Source organism: Mirounga leonina, unplaced genomic scaffold (assembly GCF_011800145.1).
Source record: "Mirounga leonina isolate KUSES-001 unplaced genomic scaffold, KU_Mleo_1.0 Mir_173, whole genome shotgun sequence".
In the NCBI taxonomy this organism is placed as follows: Eukaryota; Metazoa; Chordata; class Mammalia; order Carnivora; family Phocidae; genus Mirounga; species Mirounga leonina.
In genome coordinates this window covers 77,747,442-77,766,392 of record NW_023270447.1, presented here as the reverse complement: position 1 = coordinate 77,766,392, position 18,951 = coordinate 77,747,442, and the positions used below count along the sequence as shown (strand labels likewise).

Here is an 18,951-nt window from a genome sequence, read left to right as displayed (position 1 = left end):
CTTTTTTTCCCCCTAAGTTGAAAACCATGGAGAATACTGCTGATATTAACCACAAACCTTTGTCTCATGGTGTTCATTTAGATTCTGAGCATTTCCTCTGAGACAGCCAGCCCTGAAGCTTCCCTGAAAGTAGTGCTGAGCAGAGCCATGGAAAAATCTGTCCCGGCCATTGAAATATGTCACCTCCTGTGCAGCATCCACAGATCTTTCCCAGGCCTGCAGCCTGTCATGCATGAGTTAGCATACACTGGTAAGGAACAGAGTGGGATGGGGCTCGCAGGTTGTGTCTGTATTGGAGAAGAGGCAGCAGTTCTTAGAAGGGTTCGTCCGTTGCCGCCTTATTCGGTATGCTCTCAGTACCTAGATAGGTCACAAACAGAGATGTAAACTGATGCTATGGTCATGTATCAGAAAGTAAAGGTGACAGTGGTATTACTCCAGAGTTTTAGAGGGTCCCACATAGTCTGCAGCCTTCTCTAAGAAAAGTTAGGAAGCAAAGTAGAAACGCAGAATTTCCAGAGCCATGCAGTTTTTCTCCGTCTGCAGGCTTCCTTACTCAGGAAAGTGGAGGGAGGGAAAGATGGAAGGTGAACACCAAATTTCACCGTGAAGCCAACGACAGAACAGATGAGAAAGTAGCCGAGCCAGCAGAGGAAGGCTGCCAGCCTGGGAAACAGAGCGGTCAAGGCGAGACCGGTTCCTTGCCAGAGCAACAAGACAAAGACACGTCTGCCTCCCCCGACTCTGCCAAGAAGAGCTTCGTCTGTAAGGCTTGTGACAAAAGCTTCCATTTCTACTGCCGCCTGAAGGTGCACATGAAGCGCTGCCGGGTGGCCAAGAGCAAACAGGTGCAGTGTAAGGAGTGCAGCGAGACCAAGGATTCTAAGAAGGAGCTGGAAAAACATCAGCTGGAGGCCCATGGTGCAGGAGGAGAGCCCGATGTCCCGAAGAAGAAGAAGAAGAGGCTGCCGGTGACATGTGACCTCTGTGGAAGAGAATTTGCCCATGCCTCAGGTACTTTAAAGAAGGCGAAGTAATTTCAGAGGGTGAGAATTCTGGATATTGTAGTGTGGGTCCTAGGCCTTGCCTCTAGCTGTGTGCAGGAAGGGCTATGGATGGGCCTGGGAAACAGAGCAGACTCCTACAGTGGCAGGGTAATGTTTTGAGAAAAGCATGAGCTGTGGAATCAGCCCTCTGAGCTTTAATTTTCCCATCTGTTAAATAGGCACCCTGACACCACCCACTTTTTTGAATTGTTATATAAAGATTTAAGATAATATAGTTAAACACCTACGCACAGTGCCTGCAGTAGAGTTAGTAAATTGTGGCTACTATTATTTATAATAATAACCAGCTATTTAACACCTGACCCTTAGGTTTCCACGTATCGCTTATTTCTTGATAATAAACGAGTCACAGAAACCCTGGGATGTGTAGTCAAAATTGTTTACCCTTGTCCCAGATGTTGGATAAACCCAGTGAAACATAAAAGTGAGTTTTGTTTCACTGTTTCTGGGTGGTGGATCCTATTTAAGAGAGAGAGGGGAGGGGAAAGATAAACCCAGAACACTTGATGCCTGCCCCAAACAGGAGTGGGACCAAGGTGACCTCTGGAGTGCTGGGCGGTAGGCGGCTGAGCAGCATGGCTGAGTGAGGTCCCAGTGAGCATGGCCTACTGTCCTGTGGTTCATGCTGTGCTTCCTCTTGGGGTCTGGCCTCAGACAGTGCTGTTACGTGTCCTCATGCTGGAGTCCTCACGTTGATGACTGGTGTCCCTCTGGTCCCTGGCATGACTTTCCTAGGCATGCAGTACCACAAACTGACAGAGCACTTTGACGAGAAGCCTTTTTCCTGTGAAGAGTGTGGGGCCAAGTTTGCAGCCAATTCTACCCTGAAGAACCACCTTCGCCTTCACACGGGGGACCGCCCGTTCATGTGCAAGCACTGCCTCATGACCTTCACCCAGGCTTCTGCCCTGGCCTACCACACCAAGAAGAAGCACTCAGAAGGTAAGGCGTAGAGAGTTTCTTCATTTTTCCTGCCAACTTTAACTGGATGAACTGCCCAAAAACCCATTTGGAACTAGGCATGACATGTATCTCAAGTAGATTAAAAACAAAAAAACAATGCAAAGTCTTTGTCTGGAGTGATGACGGAAGTACATAGATACACAGGCATGTAAGATGCTCATGGTGAGAGTTTGCGAAGAGAGGCTAGCTAAGGTAGGATTGTGACCGTACAGTTGCAGACTTGGCAGAAAGCCAGGAGTTCCTTGGGCTTGGAGGTGGAGTTCAAGCATGAGAAAAACCCTGGCTAAGCACCTGCTATGGGTCAGGCAGCGGCCGCGGCCGAGTGACGAAGCTGGAACTGCTGTGCTCCCAGAGCTGATGGGCCAGGGGTTCCCTGGTGTAGAGACCAATGCAGTGCAGAGCCGTCGGCAGTGGGATAGGGAATAACCCCAGCCAGATGAAGGATGGAGGAGGGGTTTCTAGTCCTGTCAGAGGCGGGGAGATGAGTGGTCAGTGAGGGCTTCTCGGAGGACTCTCTGCCTTGTTTGTACATTTATGTGTAAGGAAGAACCCCACCATCGGGCACCTGGGGGGCTCAGTCGGTGAAGCGTCTTCCTTTGGTTCAGGTCAGGATCCCAGGGTCCTGGGATCGAGCCCCGCATCGGGCTCCCTGCTTGGCAGGAAGCCTGCTTCTCCCTCTCCCTCTGTATGCTCTCTCTCTCTCAAATAAATAAATAAAACGTTAAAAAAAAAACAAATAAAATCCCACCATCATCTCACGTGGATTGTGGTAGCTACGGGCCACCTAACTGGTCCCCTTGCTCTCCTCCTCTCCCTAGATGGTGCTCTCGGGACACAGGCCCCAGTGGTCCTTTTAGTGCTAACCCATATCCTGTCACTCCTCTGCTCAAAACCTTTTTGCAAAGGCTCCTCACCTCACTTGGTGTAAAATCTTGAAGGCCTAACGATAGCCCACCAGGCTCCCCGTGACCAGGTCCCCTAAGACCTCCCCTCTTACTCCTCTCCCCACCCTCACCCCGTTCTCCCCACTGCAGCCTCCTTGCAAGGCTCCAGCCCTGCAGGACACCTGCTTTCTTGTCATCCCTCCTCACCTCCTTCAGGTCTTCATTCATACCTCTTCCCCGCGAGTCCTTTCCCGACCACCCCGTGTAAAATCTCAGCCCCAGCCCCAGCTCCAGCTCCCCTGCATCGTTTTCCTCTGTGGGGCTTGTCGTAGGATATATTATCTACTTCATTAATTTCTTGTGTTTCTAGTCAGTCTCCCCCTGTTAGAATGCAAGCTCCATGAAGGTGGAGCTGTTAGTCTCCCCCCCGCCCCCACTTGTGTATGAGTGGAATAGTACCTAGCAAGAGTAGAGCCTCAGGAAACATTTACTGAGTGAATGAATTTCTGCAGCACTATTCCAGGCCCCGGGGAGAGTGTAAGTATACACACATGGTCCCATGGAGTTTGCATTCCAGTGGGTAAGAGAGACCATAAGCAAGCATGTAATATAAGTTCGGACAGTAGTCACTGCATAAAGTAGGGGAAGCAGCAGGGGAACGGCAGGGTTCGCTCTCATCAGAGGCAGCCCCGGAGACGTGAGGCTTGTGTAGGAAACCGAGTGATGTGAGAGCCTACAGAAGATCTAGAAGAGCATCCCAAGTGCAGAGCCCCCTCCCCAAGTGGGAATGAGCCTGACCTGTTAGACATCAAGAAAACTAGAAGGAGCCAAAGCAGAGTAGACAAGGGAAGAGTGGTAAGAGAGAAGGCCAGAGAGGTCACCAGAGGCCAGGTCTTGTAGGGCCTTAGAAACCAGGGTCAGGATTTTGTTTGTTGTTGTTGTTTTATTTTGTTCTGTTTTTAGGACTTGGGTTTTTATGCAGAGTGTGCTAGTTTCTATTGCTGCTATAACGGATTACCACACACAGTGGCTGAAATCAGTGCAAATGTATTATCTCGCCACTTCAGAGGTTAAAAGGCTAAAAGAGGTTTTAGGAAGAGTCAAAGTTTTGGCGAGTGTGTTCCTTCTGGAAGGTCGGGGGGAGAACTTGTTCCCTGTTTTCCCAGCTTGTGGAGGTCGGTCGTGTGCCTTCCCCGGCTCATGGCCATGCCCCTGCAACCTCTGGGTCCCCTATCGTGCCTCCTCCTTTGACCCTCTTGCTCCCTCTTCCAAAGACCCTGTGATTATGTTGGGCCTGCTGGTATAATCCAGGATAGTGTTCCCATTTCAAGATCCTTAAACTTAGTCATACCTGCAAAGCCCCATTTGCTGCGTGAGGGGACGTATTCCCAAGTTTCGAGGGGTTAGGACATGGGCATCCTTGGGGGCCATTATTCTACAGCAGGAAGCCATAGGACAGTTGGGAGCAGAAGAGCAGTAGGATGTAACTTAGGTTTTTTGGAGTTAATTCTGGCCACTCTCAACAGTCTGCTGTAATAAGGCAAGAGTCGTGTTCACAGGGAGGCAGGGCGGGCCATTTGTCCGGTGTGGAGGTGACGGGGCTCTCAGCTGGAGTGTGCTAGGGGCAGTTGTCAGACGTTCAAGTTTGGGGATGTGGTGTTGAAGTGGAAGTGATAGGACCCATGGTGGGCTGCGTGTGGGTGTGCGGGGAGGAGTTAAGGATGGGTGTGAGGTTTCTGGCATGAGCAGCTGAGGACATGGACCTGCCATTCACTGCAGCGGAGGAAACCAGAGTGCATGGGGGCTGCTGGCAGGTTGCGGGAGTGCCAGGGATGGAGCCTCAGGAGCTCTGTCTGGGGGACCGGTGACACCTCCAGGCAGAGAAGGACAGTCTTAAGAGGTTGGATGTGTTAAGTCTGCAGTTCTAGGGGAAACTGGGAGCCAGAGATAGAACTGTGGGCGCTATCAGGGTACAGATGGTATCTGAGCTCTGAGATAAGGTTATCTACAAAGGGAGGATAAAGAAGAAGGCCAAGGGCTGAGTCCTGGGCTTCTCAATAATTTCAACTCTTGATTGAAGAAACCCTTTTTTTCCTAACAAAATCTTATTTCAAAGCCCAACATGTGAAAAATGCAAATGACGTTGATTGCTCTAGCTGAAGTAGGCCCTAGGATCTGGGGGATCTGGACCCTCACCTCACTGATTTCTCCACTTCTCTGCTGGCCCAGAAGGGAGCCTGGGGGCACAGCTGGTCTGGTGGTTTCTTACAAATGCCAGTTTTCCAGCCTTGCTTTTTACCTCTATTTCCCAACAGTCTTTGGCAGTCTGGCCATTGTATCCTCATTATGTGTGTGAGAGAATAGAGAAGCCAAATGATTTATAATAACTTTATAGCAAGTCAGCAGGGGGAGGCTTCCCTTCTCTGAGTCCCGTCTGTCACCTCTGTGTGCAGGCGCGATTTTGCACAGCGCGTGTGGCGAGGGATCCAGACCCGGGGGTTTCTGGGCATGAGGATATATATTCTGCTTCCTGGGAGTGGAATGAGCTCTTCCTTACTTGGGGTGGCCTGGTTAACAGATGGGTGGCCTTGTGTGATGAGAACTCTGTCCTTATTCCTCGGGGAGTGGGGCCACACTGTGCCATCAGCTGTGTGTGAGATGCCATCCGATAGAAGGGCCCAGACCTCTCACCCAGTGTGTTACAAATTGCGTGTGGTTCTAACGCCGTCTCCCAGATCATATTCCCCAACACGTGCCTTGTAGTGTGATCTTGTGTTAGGGAGGCCATACATGTTTGGTGCTGTTTCTAATAAGGAAACTCGTGCGTGTCTCCAGGGAAAATGTACGCCTGCCAGTACTGTGACGCTGTGTTCGCCCAGTCCATTGAGCTGTCCCGCCACGTGAGGACCCACACCGGCGACAAGCCGTATGTCTGCAGGGACTGTGGCAAGGGCTTCCGGCAAGCCAACGGCCTGTCCATCCACCTGCACACCTTTCACAGTACGTACGGAGATGGCGGCTGTCAGGCTCTCAGCGCCAGGCGTGGCTCTGAGAAGGCGTGTAACCATCATGACAGACGTTGTCACTCCACCAGAGCCAGGCCCCCATTTGGTGCCTTCCCCTCCCCTATTCTCCTTCAAAACTGAGTCCCTCGTTTCTGTTTCTAGAAGAATCCCATTTTAACATGTCATTGTGTAATGTCCGGGCTGTTTCCTTGTCTCCTTTTTAGCCCACCTGGCACTGCTTGGCTGACAAAGGCAAATTATGCTTGAAGGAGAGCCTCAGTAACAGGCCGTAGAGCGACAGAATATTCCCATTAGGTCCACTGAGCGGCTCTTTGCACGCCCCCTCCCTCCCCCGCTCATCTTGGAGTCCTACCCGCCTTCCCCATAGGAGCAGCCAGACGCTGTCTGAGTTAATATCTCCTGTCATGAGTGGTCCCTGCTCAGGCCTCCCACCTCCTGCCCCGGGAAGCCTACTGCACGGCATTCTGTCCCCTGTGCCCCTGGGGCCACGCAGGTAGTGGGGTCTGCCCCCGCCTGTCTCCCCTTCTACCGGAACTGATACAGACAAAACACACTTCTGGTCAACACACGCACAGGAAGGCAAAGAGAGCTCTGTGCGTCCTCATTCCAGCCTTGGGAAATGGCCAGTGTGGTCGGGTAGCCACGTCCCACCTCCCCCAGCAGACTGGTTACAGCGGGAGTGAGCAGCATGGTGCAGCAGAGGGGTTAGGAGCTTGGGCTCTGACACCACACGGGCCTGGAACTGGACCTTGACCCCGCCATTTACTTCCTTGAGACCTTAAACAGATTTCTTAACCTTTCCAAGCCCCCTCTGCCCCTTCTGTAAATGAGGAAAAATAATAATGCCACCACCTTGGATTGCTGTGAGAATTAGTAAGGTATCCCATGTAAAGCATGAAGCTCCCTGCCTGACACACAGAAAATGCTCGATAAATGCCAGATAGTATTATTGGTGGTGAAAGCAACCCTCTCAGGTGCCATTTGTCACCATCAAAGCCTGTCTTTCTGGTGTCCCATTCACCCTGCATATCCTTCTCCCCTTCTTCCCTCCCCACCCCTGTTTCCCACACACCAGTTTCTAGCTGTCAGCAAAAACAGTGCCTCACAAACACAGGCTTTATGTCAATACATTCAAATATATTATCAGCCAGCCAGCAAAGGACGTTGTCAGGGCTCCTATGTGCCCGACATGGGGCTAGACACTGGGCAATGCAGGAGGTATATACATTGCTGCCCCTTTCCCCCAGAGAGTTCACAAGTCCCCGTATCCAGCTATGGTAGACTCCCAGATGATGAGATCTGGCTTAGATCTGGTGCCATAAGTTCAGTGTCGTTTCGACCTTTCTAAAGGACATTCTGCTCTAGTCTCCTTTTCCTGGTAGCATTACCTGGGAGCCAGGAGAGGGTGGGACTAATCAACTGTCAGGATGAAGAGGAGCCCCAAGACTTCCGTGTCATTGGCAGCAGGCCAGCGGCCAGGCCCCTCTCCTGGACCACTCCTTGCCTGTCACAGGACCGCGTCATCGCGGATGGACAACTGCTTCACTGTGCCTTCAGAGACTGTGTAGACTGAGATTTCAAGAGCTCATGTCCACAGGGACACTGGTTAATGACACCAAGTGCTGCCGTGTGTCCAAATTCCAGAATTAATTGGACTCCGTGCACACGTAAGATTGGCTAGTAGGCAAAGGATTGTATTATTAAAACATTCTGCTTTCTGTTGCTTTCAGAAAAAAGAAATTGAAGTCTCTTGCCATAGGGATGGCAAATGTATCCTTCATCAGTGCTGCTGCTTATTTTTGAGGCCTCCCTGCAAAGTTGGCGTGTCTAGTTAAGCAGGTGGCTCAGGGCACGGCCTTGGGAGTGAGAGCTGGACTGTCACCCACTTCAGCCATTTCCCACTTGTGTCACTGGGTGCTCTCTAAGCGTTGCTTTTCCTAATCTCTAAAATAGGATGATAGTAGATCCCACTCATAGGGTTATTGGAAAGATAGAGTGAGTTTATGTTTGTAAGGCACTTAAAACATGCCTGTCATACAGCACTCATTAAACATTGAAAATGTTTGTATTGTTGAATCTAAGGTGAGGAGGAGGGAAGCATTCTTCCTGTCAGTCAACGTTGACAACAAAGGAAATAGTGAGGCTCTGGGGAGTGTGTTGAAAATCTCTGCAGAAAATGAGAACACTCAGAAATGCCCAGTGCAGGGGCGCCTGGGTGGCTCAGTTGGTTAGGCGACTGCCTTCGGCTCTGGTCATGATCCTGGAGTCCTGGGATCGAGTCCCATATCGGGCTCCTTGCTCAGCAGGGGGTCTGCTTCTCCCTCTGACCTTCCCCCCTCTTGTGTGCTCTCTCTTTCTCATTCTCTCTCTCTCAAATAAATAAATAAAAAATAAAATCTTAAAAAAAAAAAAAAAGAAATGCCCAGTGCAGGCAGGGGAACAGCAAGGGCAGTACTCCCTGCAAAGTAGTTACATGGAATTGAACTTGTAGGATGTAATGTGAGGAATGGCGATGAACTACCTGGTGCCACAGAGGGGGTTTAGTACAGAAGCCTCAGAGGAGGCATCCCCCTTCCTGGGACGAGACGAAGGTAGGGGGTGGTCAGGTGATCGCCGTGCTGGTGGCCGGGCCTGACCTCTGAACAGTCTCGCACCTGGAGCCGTGCACAGCAGCCACGTCTCCCTGACGGCTGCCTGTGGTGTTTTTCCCCTCCCTCTCTCCTCACGGATGTCCGTGAAACCAGACATAGAAGATCCGTACGACTGCAAGAAATGCAGGATGAGCTTCCCTACTCTGCAGGACCACCGCAAGCACATCCACGAGGTGCACTCCAAGGAGTACCACCCCTGCCCCACGTGCGGCAAGATCTTCAGTGCCCCCTCCATGCTGGAGCGGCACATGGTGACCCACGTCGGAGGGAAACCCTTCAGCTGTGGGATTTGCAACAAGGCCTACCAGGTGACCGCGCGCTCGGCCGGGAGCACCACCTCCCCCTCCCTGTCCCCCACCCCCGTCCCGATCCCCATCCCCATCCCCAGTCCCCAGCCTATCCTCCCTTACATCTGCCAGGAGTCCCAGAGAGGACGATGTGGCTGCTACCATGAAGGATGCAGCTTGTAATTACTCAGATTCTCTAAGGTGATCTGGTCAGAGTAATGCAGTTGGGAGCTTTAATTGGAGCCGAAAATTCCTACACCTCTTCTCTTGGATTTCAGCCCTGTCATGAGCTGAATGCTGCTTTTCCCCTTGGACATTCACACTCTGTGGAGCCTATTGACCCCATGTGTCAAGGGATGTGAGAGTGACAATGGACTGTGTAACATTGCCTGGAGTTACCTTGTTTAGCACAATGACTGGGTTGTTATTGCTGTTTTTAAACTCCTAGGGAAGGGGTCTGCTTTTTCACCATAGAATTTAGTATGTAATTAAAGGGAAACCCCGTATGGAACTAAAAAGAAACCACGTATGAGAAGCTGAACTCTAAAACTACAGAGAAAAAAATGGTTCTTGTGACATCTGTAGGATTTGGATGTAGGGAGAAAAGCCCAGCAGCTAATTTCAGCTCCACAGACATGGAGAGCTAACTCCACACCTGGTGCTGTGACCACAGAGCTGCGTAAGGCCTTGGCTTGGTCTCTGGGAAAGCCTGGAACTGTAGGGAGAGTGTCCCCGGGCTGCTCTGGAACCCGGGAAGGAGCAGGGACAGCACATGCTTCTGCTCCATCGGGCTTCTCTGCTGCTTCCTGGGGCCTCTTGGAGGCAGTGAGATACAGCTCAGATGCGCCAGTTGGAAGGCCAGGGTTTGAATCCTGGGCCTGCTGTTTACTAATGATATGACCTTGGGCAAGTCTTCTAACCCCTGTGTGCCTCAGCTTCCCCCTCATTAGAAAGATTCTGATGCCTCGCTCATAGGCTTGTTGTGAGGGGTGAGAGTTTCTGAAGGACCAGGCTGTGCCCTGCCCTGTAGTGGCCTCTCAGTAAACACACAGGTGCCTGGTTCCCCCGAACACCAGCCTTTCCCCTCACGTGAGCACTCAGTGTGACAGGTAGGAGTGTGATTCTAGATCCATAAGCTCATTTGTCTCACGAAGGCCTTGGGACCTCTCCAGCTTGCTGGAACCTTCTAAGACTTAACGTTTGCCATATTCCTTGCAGCAATTGTCTGGTTTGTGGTACCACAATCGGACCCACCACCCTGATGTGTTTGCTGCTCAGAACCATCGATCTTCCAAATTCTCGTCACTCCAGTGCAGCTCCTGTGACAAAACCTTTTCCAACACCATTGAACACAAGAAGCACATCAAGGCAGAGCACGCAGGTGAACTTTGGGTGCCTAGAGACCGCGAGTGGGAGCTGATGAGTGGGAGCGGCTCGATGACAGTGTCCTGGGCTCCAGCCCCCAATCCCAGCTTCCGGTGCTGTAGTGTGGTGTGTGTGGCAGTGGCCTTTGTTCTGTCCCGGCACACCTGAAGGAGGCCACGCCGGCCCATCAGTAACAGGGAACAGTAGCTTGAGTGGCAGTGGTTCTCAAACCCGGGGGCCTGGAGCACGGTAAGCTCCTACGAGCCCTGAGGGACACTGGTACATTGTGGGGCCTGGGACGGGTGGTGGCTCTAGCGGCCGACAGGCTCGGGTGGAGATCCCGACTCCCGCACGGAGCAGCTGCATGACCTTGGCAAGTGACCTCTCTTTCCTGAGCCAGTTTCCTTCGCTTCAGAAAGTTAATACCCACTGTGCCGCTCAGTCTGGGGATAATCACCGTGGTCATGAAGCATCTCCTATGTGCAAGGCACCTGCTAAGCATTGGTGGGCGCTTTCTTTTTTTTTTTTTTTTTAAGATTTTTTTTTTATTTATTTGCGAGAGAGAGAGAATGAGAGACAGAGAGCATGAGAGGGAGGAGGGTCAGAGGGAGAAGCAGACTCCCTGCCTAGCAGGGAGCCTGACCTGGGACTCGATCCCAGGACTCCAGGATCATGACCTGAGCCGAAGGCAGTCGCTTAACCAACTGAGCCACCCAGGCGCCCTAGTGGGCGCTTTCTTATTCCATTCTCGTAGCAGCCCTACTTCCATCCAGGCGGCCTGGCTCCAATCTGGCGTTTTCTTTACACTAGACTGCGCTGCTAGCTCATAGCTGTGAGGTTCCTGGCACTTGGCAGACGCTTGCTAAGTGTCGGCCCTCACCACCCTCCCCAGCCTGAGAGAGCTGTCCTCTGGTTGGTTCCCACCACTTCTTTCCTTGTGTGCTCCGCAGATATGAAGTTCCACGAATGTGACCAGTGTAAGGAGCTCTTCCCCACGCCAGCATTGCTACAAGTTCACATCAAGTGCCAGCATTCAGGTCAGTGCCCCTCGTGAGATGCTCCTGGCTGGGACTGCCCCGGTGCATCTCGTCTCCACCATCCACAGCTGTGCAGTCCAGGCCAAGGAACGGAACTGACTTGTGCCTCAGTTTCCTCTTCTATAAAACGGGGACAATTATAGTGCTTCCTTCCTTATAGGGTAACTGCAAATTGAATACGTTAGTACACAGAGAACACATAAGGCCCGGCACCCGTGAGCATCCCTCTAGCGTGACTTGTGATTATTGTTGTCACTGCCATGTCTCCTCAAATCTAAAATGCTAGTCTTTCATGAACCATTAAGAAAGAAAAACTGCTGCCAGTTAAACTATACTTTATTGTCACTTAGAATTTGCAGGTGATTCTAAGTGCTGTTTTGGACTTAATTTGGCATAGATTGTACACACTCTTGTATGGGTGCATCAGAAGGAGAATCACCAGATAAATCATGGTGAGCATCCCGCTTCTCAGAGCAGCTTTCACTTCCAACTGTCGAGGCGCGTGTCATCGCACGTGGCGCTGTGATGGGGCACAGGCGGGCCGTGGGCTTGGGTCCCTCGAGCATGACATGGAACTGGTCTACTTTTGGTGCACTGGGCATGTAGCTGGACATCCACCCCTTACTCATCCCTCCCGAACCCTCCTAAACCCCCGGTTCCTGGGAGTTAAAAACGTGCACCACTCCTGTCTCAGGGATGTTCTTTGAAGCCATGGACACACGCCCCACAGGTCTCGGTGTTGCCCTCATAGCTGCCCGTGTGTGTGGGCACTGTTAATTTTACATCCCACTGCTAATTTTACATCCCACTGCCTAGCCCGTAGCGGTCATAAGATGCCATCGAACCCAGGTCAGAGATGTTAAAGCACGCCTCTTAGACTTGATGAAGTATGGCGTCCTCAGCATCCTGATCTGCAGTTGAGTGAAGAATGGCCTTCAACCAAGGCCAAGTCAGTCTGAAGCTAATACTGACGAAGCTGTGGTTGCAGAGCCCCTTGCTTGCATGGGACCTATTCCTGTATTTGTAATGTTGCCTTATTTTTCCTGAAGAGGATCCCCCAAACTGTAGAAGCTTCAGGTCCCACAGAACCCAAATCTGCCTCTGCACCTCGATCCTGGTTGCTCTTTCCTCTCCCCTCTCCCTGCTCTTGTTTCTCTCTGGCATTCCGTCTAGCCCATCCTTTCTGTCCGCCCTCTTCCAGGGTCCCAGCCATTCAAGTGCTTGTACTGTACGGCCACCTTCCGCTTCCCAGGAGCACTGCAGCACCACGTCACCACGGAGCACTTCAAGCAGTCAGAGAGCACCTTCCCCTGTGAGCTCTGCGGGGAGCTCTTCACTGCCCAGGCCCAGCTGGATGGTCACTTGGAATCTGAACACCCAAAGGTGATGGGCTCTGAACCCCAAGCAGCAGCCTCACAGGTGGTGCAGGTGATTCTGGGGCCATTAGATACGAGGGTGCTAACACGGGGTTCCTGAGGCTTCTGTGGAGGCAGCTCTGTCACACCACCCAGCCTTTCTCTTGGGGGCTCCCGGAAGATCCCATTAAGTAATAACATGACCAAGAGGCCCTTGTAGAGGAGTCTCTCTGGTGGACCTCTTACCAAACAGAACTGTAGAACATTCTAGTCTCCTGGTAATCACCTGCAAATGACCCCTGGGTAGAGGGAGCCTGGAACGAGAATTTCCAAAAGCAGAACACCTTTGGTTTGTCCTAATTCACACACTTCCCCCACCTTCTGCGAAACACCGTGGGGTGTGACAGGAGTGGCAGGAAATCTCAGAGAAGGGGGTGAGCTCTCTGTTGGGACCCCCTGCCGCTGAAACACTTTGATAGCTCCTCTAGGCTGGGCACAGGACACTGGGTACATCAGGGCTCCTCACCTTTACCTGGGGGAGAAGCTCGCCTCTCCCTGTCTTCTCCAGAGAGGGTGGGTGGAAAAGGAAAAGAAACGCAGTTCTGTGGATTATCTGTGGATGGACAGGAGCAGTGCTGTTAACTGATTGGACCGCCCCGCTGTCCAGCCCCACAGAGGAGTCCTTGATGAACCATGTTCTCAGGGGCCTCTGCGAGACCAGAGAGCAGGTCAGGTGGGCAGGCTGCAGTGAAGTTCCTGCTACCATGTCACCCAGAATGGCTCTGCTTTGGTCTTTTTTTTTTTTATATATATAAGGATTCTTGGTAAGATGTCCTTTGAGGAAAAAGGGGGAAAAAAAAGGCTTCCATTCCTAAAGAAAAAGAAAGAAAACCAGTTTGAAAACTACTATCCTAGATGATTTTTGATTAAACATTATAATCCATCTTCTCACCCCTCACAGCACCGTGGGGCTGAACTTGGCTTTCCCCTTCTGCCACTCAGGCCTAGCGCTCTGCTCTCCACTTCTGGCTAGTTGTCAAGGGCCAGGGTGACTGTGCCCTCTGTGGGCTCCCTGGTTTGAAAATATCAAGGGGCACCAAGCTGCCCTGAGTCCCCACAGGTCACAAGCATCAACTTGGAGGTTGGGACGGGAACTGGGTGTGCTTCACCATAGACTGGTTCTCCCTGAGCCATCTTGAGCAGGTGACACAGATTTGGAAGGGGTCTGTGTGGCCTTTGGAGAAGGGCTGCCCGCTGGGGAGGCCGAATGAGGGAGTTGATAGAAGTCACATTTCCTCCATTCGTTCCTGCTTCTAAGTTCTATAATGATGTAGCCTCCAAGGAAGGCTCTTCTTCACCTGAGGGCCAGAGACACCACCTTTGGCCAGCCAAGGCTGCTGATAAATCCTTCCATTTCTGTGGTCAGGCCTGAGACTAACCACTTTCAGTAGCCTTCCTTTCACATGGTGCTTACCTCTGCAGTGTGATCCTCAAGACACGAAAACCCAGTGTAAGAAACTGAGCCGGTATTCACTGGTGTGTAATCATAGAGTCCGGGCACCCTGAGATGGCGTACTGAGCTAAATTATAGCAATTTAGCACACAGAGTTATTTAAATTGTTTGCTTGCCTTCTCTTTTGCATCACCTGTGTTAGACTTGCCTCTTCCCATTAGGCACATGTAATTGCTCTCCTCAGGTGAAAACATAAATATCATCATTACAGCATGAGACAAAAACCATGTAAATTCTGGGGAGCTCCCTGTGGACACTGCCTAGACAGCCTCACGGTCTTTCCCTTTCAGGTGATCCAAACCCCAGAGCCGGCGGCCCCGACAGAGCAGGTGATCACTTTGGAGGAGACCCAGCTTGCTGGGTCACAGGTGTTTGTGACGTTGCCAGATTCGCAGACATCTCAGTCCAGCTCTGAGCTTGTGGCCGTGACCGTGGAGGATTTGCTAGATGGTACTGTGACCCTGATCTGTGGCGAGGCCAAGTGAGTGGCCGATCATCCCATGGAGGCTCCTGCGTTTGCAGCAGAGCGAGCGTTCCGCGGCTTGCCGTTAGCCCTCAGTCCCTGGCTGTCCTGAGTAGCGAGCATCTCAGCCTGCACCAATCAGAGCACTCTCACTTTGTTCTCACAGAACCAACAGTGTTGGAGTCCTGGGCACGGACGCCACTGCCCTCCCCAGGGGACAGGCCTACTTCCCACAGGCCTGCTGCTGTGGCCTCTGATGAGCAGTGGGATGGGAGCTGGTGACCGGGGCACTGGAGAGGTGCCGCAGGCCGGCGGCCTTCACTGTGCAGCATGGCGGGTAGAGGTGGGCCTGCAGCCCACAGACTGGGCCCTCCAATGGTGCTGGTGCTTCCTGGCCATTTAGAAGTGAGAGAAAAGCACCAACACACCATCCAGAGACCCCCCGGCTAGAGCACACTTGGCTCCTTCCTCACCCTGTCATCTTCCCATCCGCTTGGGTGGCCTGGCCCTCTCCTGGTGGCAGGACAGGGAGCAGCGTGTTCACACAGGCCGAGTCCCAGCTCATCAGTACAGTTAGCCCTTGCCCAAACCAAGCCTTGCAGGGTTTCTGCAGGATGTGCTCCCTGTGGGGCCGTCCAGCTGCAGACAATCCCTGCCCTTCCAGAATCTTCTCCGCGGTGTTCTGTACCCGAGGGCTGTCCCCACAGCCTTCCATGTTCTCCTCAGAGCCGAGACTGTCTTCCCCTCGCTCCAGAGCCTGTGGAGGGCTCACGACCCAGCGCCGGGTGCCGGGGTGCCCCGGCTCCTCCCCCTGCCACGGTCTCCCTGCCTTGTGAGCGGCCTGCTGTCCAGTTCCTCCAGGCAGCGCCTGTTACTGTGGGCTAGTGATCCTTTGGCGTCAGAATTTCACAAAGCTTTTTTATCTTCAGTTCCTAAAATATAATCTGGTAATTAATGGTTTGTGGAATCCATTATGAAGTGCAATTAGATGGATGTAGGTTCCTGCCGTTCGGAGGGAATGACTAGCATTTATCTTCCTTTCCTCGATGCTGGAAAGTCGAAGACTGCTGGTGCGGTGTTTACACACTGGGCAGGGCTGCCGGCCACCTGGTGCAGCGTCACCCCTGGCAGAGCGTGACTACATCACTCACCCTCCAGCTACGGGCTGGCGGAGGACAAGCCCATGCCTTCTTTCCAAGCGCATTTCACGTCACCAGGTACAAGCAGGGGCAAGGGGTCAATTTGGGACACAGTCAGGACTTCCACTGCCTCCGCACGCTGCTGGTAGGACAGAAGGCAGGGCCCCGCCACTGCCTGCTGTGGCCACCGTGGCCATGCGCCAGCAGCGAGTTCCAGCGCGGGCCTGCACACGCAGGCAGCTAACTCCTCCCGCCTCCAGTTGTGTCCTCATTTTGATTTGCAAGTCACTTGAGCTTGTCGGCTCAGGGATCTTCCCATTCTGGAGTAAATGAAGTTTTCAAAGGCAAGTCCTCAGAAGCCGAAACCTGACCAGAAGATGGTGCTCAAACCTTGAAGACGTGGCCTCCACACGAAGCCCTCCCTGCTCCTGCCACAGCTGGCTCATCTTCAGCTGGTGCGGTCCCGGGAGCTGTCAGAGCAGGAGAGCTCTTGATCTGCAAGTGGCAGAATGGCACCAAATCTCCCGTTGGCACCAGCTGAAGCCCTCTGAAAGGGACTGGAGTGGCCCAGCCCAGCGGACAAGGATGCTGGTCTGCCGCGATGGTTGGGGGTTGCGGCGTCATCAGAATTTCTGCTCACCGAAAAATAACTGAATTGCCGAGGGCCCGTGGGGGAAAGTGATTTTTTTTTTAAGAAGCCTTGTGATGAAAGAAAGCTGTAAGTTTTTAAACCAAGTTTCAGATCCTTTCAAGTACCGAGAACTCCTTGCTCGGGTTTCCGTCGGAGCCCCCGATGGTGGCAGGGCACGCTTTCCTTCAGGATCGCGGGCCCCACAGCTCGCTCGCTGTGCGGGGCGCACACAGAGAGGTGGGCGCTCTCGTGGATGCGCGCTCACCTACCCCGTGGCGCACGCGGCAGGAGGCACGGACGCTGTGCTGCCTCCGGTCAGGAATGAGGAAAGGTGCGTCCTGAACTTAGCCTTTGCTCTGAGTGGACCTCCGCAAGGGGCTGCCTTGGTGGCAATTTTGTAGTGTCACTCCCTAGAGATGCCCAAGCGTGGACTTTATTGTAGGAAGACTTTTCCTAGCTCTGCTTGGCCATTTTGTTCTTTCCTCCCACTGCTGCCTGAGAGACCTTCTGAATGTCTGCCACAGAGGACATTGTCATCGTGCTCTCCTCGGTCCCCCTCACTTGCTTTCTCATGGCAGAGGTGTCTCTGCCTCGTTGCCATGGGTGCGTCCTTCCTGGTGGCCTCCAGGCTGAACCCTGGGGGCATTTGTGGTGGTGTGGAGGAGCCTGTGGGCTCCTTGGAACCCCTGCCCGAATATGTCCATTGGGACCCCAGACTTTCTGTGCTCCCAGAGCTCATGAAGCAGCTGGTGAGGAGAGATAGGCAGTCAGATTCCAAGCTGGAGTCTAAATCTGTGGGAGTAATGGGGATCGCTTAGGGAACAGGATTTGCCATCCCAGGTAAGTGAGGCGACAGGTAGGAGATGGAAGAGCAGGGGTTGCCAGAGGAACATGGGACTGTCCCAAGGACATGACAGCACCTGGCCACAGGGGCAGTAGAGGGGTGGAGGCAAAGGCAAAGCTCCTGCTTCTGTAATAAAGCCTGTCTCTTCTATCTCAGAAGCTTTGTGTTTAGAAAACGTGGAGCCCAGCAAGTACCAAGGACTGCGCTGTGAATCCTGGGTTCCCCTGGTGATCCAAGGCTTCTCTGTGGAAGCGCTCTGACTCTCCCCTCTCTCCGACCACCGGCATCAGCCTCATCCCTCAGGGAAGAGCTCTGATGGTCAGGTGCTGAGGGACAAAACGGGGTCTAGTCTGACAGGTGAATGGGGGGGAAGGTCCCCTTCTCTCCTGGTTTAAGTAAGTCAGTGATACTCTCAGAATCAAGAAGAAAGATGAGATGGACCCTAAGAGGTTCTCACCCCAGGTGATGTCACGGTCACCACAGGCTGATGACATATTAATGAAATGGGAGGGCTGTGCCTTTAAATCTCATGTGCCCGAGATCTTTGAATTGCCTAAGGGATGGAAGAAACTGCTAACCTCACATAGAACGGTTCTAGGGGATAAGGAGTGTTTGTATTAAATCGGGGCTAGAAAGCGGGACAATGATGGAGAAATGGCTGAGATGCTTTAATTATTTCTCCCAAAGAAAGAACAGCAGCCTCAGCCCCCTCCACTTGGTCCAGTATTTCCCAGGGACCCTTGGGAGGTAGGGAAAAAATGGGAGTAACAGTAAGATTTGGGGTTGAAGAAGGTATCAGAGGCAAACTGATAAGATTGTTTTGTTGCCATGGAAAACCTTGGGGTTGTAGGACTTGGGCCAGAAGCTCAAAACACAGCCAGAGCTCAGAAACTTCCTGCGTGTACAGCTGTGCCTATAAGGACGAGAGAAGCTGCCTGTGCTCTGGGATCACGCTGTTGAGAAAAATCCCCTGGACTAATTCACATTGTGTCCAAATCATGGAAATGTTCGTCGTTTCTCTTCCCAAGGCCAGCCACACCTCCCACGACGGTCAGGACAACCAGCCAGCACCTGATGCTGTGTAAATTAAATTACGAACCATTATTTTCATTTAACTTTTGCACTATTCTATATAAATAAAATACGTACTTTGAAAAAATTGTGCTGCATGAGCTTCAAACAGACTGTAATGAGACCTGTTTCCTCTTTGGTTCTGGCCAGGGGCACAACCTTGACCAGGGATTCGTAGGGGCTCTTGTACCTTCAGGCCAGGCCAGCATGGAGGGTGGAGGGGATGCTGTCCTGTCAGGGGGAAGCTCTTCCTGAGAGCCCGCTTGCCCCAGGAGCAAGTGTGATGCGGTGTGTCGGAGGCGGGCGTGGGTGTGCAGCCTGGGCTATCCGCGCTGTGCCACTTGCTGACTGCGTGGCCTTGGGGGAGACACCCTCCAGCCCCCTCCTCGCAGCTGCCATCTGTAATGGGGGACAGTGCCGCACAGAATGGTACAGGGAATTCCAAGGCTGGCTTCAATGAACTTAGTGTTGAGACTGTAATTGTTGGCTAAGTCTTTCATGTGGCGGTCAGCCATTCCCCGAGATTGCTGGTGCTGAGTGGTGTCCATTTCTGCACCTTCGCGTTTCTCTTCTCCCTCCCTCCCTCTTCCTCCCCCTCCCTCCCCCTCCCTCTCTCTCTCGCTCTCTCTCGCTCTCTCTCGCTCTCTCTCTGAAC

The 18,951-nt window shown here is 52.5% G+C and overlaps 1 protein-coding gene across 4 annotated transcripts in view; it reads left to right on the top strand.

The window, feature by feature from the left end:
• ZBTB40 (zinc finger and BTB domain containing 40) overlaps window positions 1–18,384 on the top strand; it is a 74,199-nt gene extending 55,815 nt beyond the window's left edge. For 3 of the 4 annotated variants that reach the window (XM_035019554.1, XM_035019556.1, XM_035019555.1), the window contains 9 exons: window positions 82–250; window positions 547–1,014; window positions 1,803–2,009; window positions 5,750–5,914; window positions 8,685–8,899; window positions 10,097–10,259; window positions 11,194–11,280; window positions 12,482–12,708; window positions 14,439–18,384. In XM_035019554.1, coding sequence (XP_034875445.1) covers window positions 82–250; window positions 547–1,014; window positions 1,803–2,009; window positions 5,750–5,914; window positions 8,685–8,899; window positions 10,097–10,259; window positions 11,194–11,280; window positions 12,482–12,708; window positions 14,439–14,633 — 1,896 coding nt within the window. In that variant the 3' untranslated portion in view covers window positions 14,634–18,384. The remainder of the gene's footprint in view (window positions 1–81; window positions 251–546; window positions 1,015–1,802; window positions 2,010–5,749; window positions 5,915–8,684; window positions 8,900–10,096; window positions 10,260–11,193; window positions 11,281–12,481; window positions 12,709–14,438) is intronic. The other variant, XM_035019557.1, reaches the window with a different exon arrangement.
• Window positions 18,385–18,951: the final 567 nt, after the last annotated feature.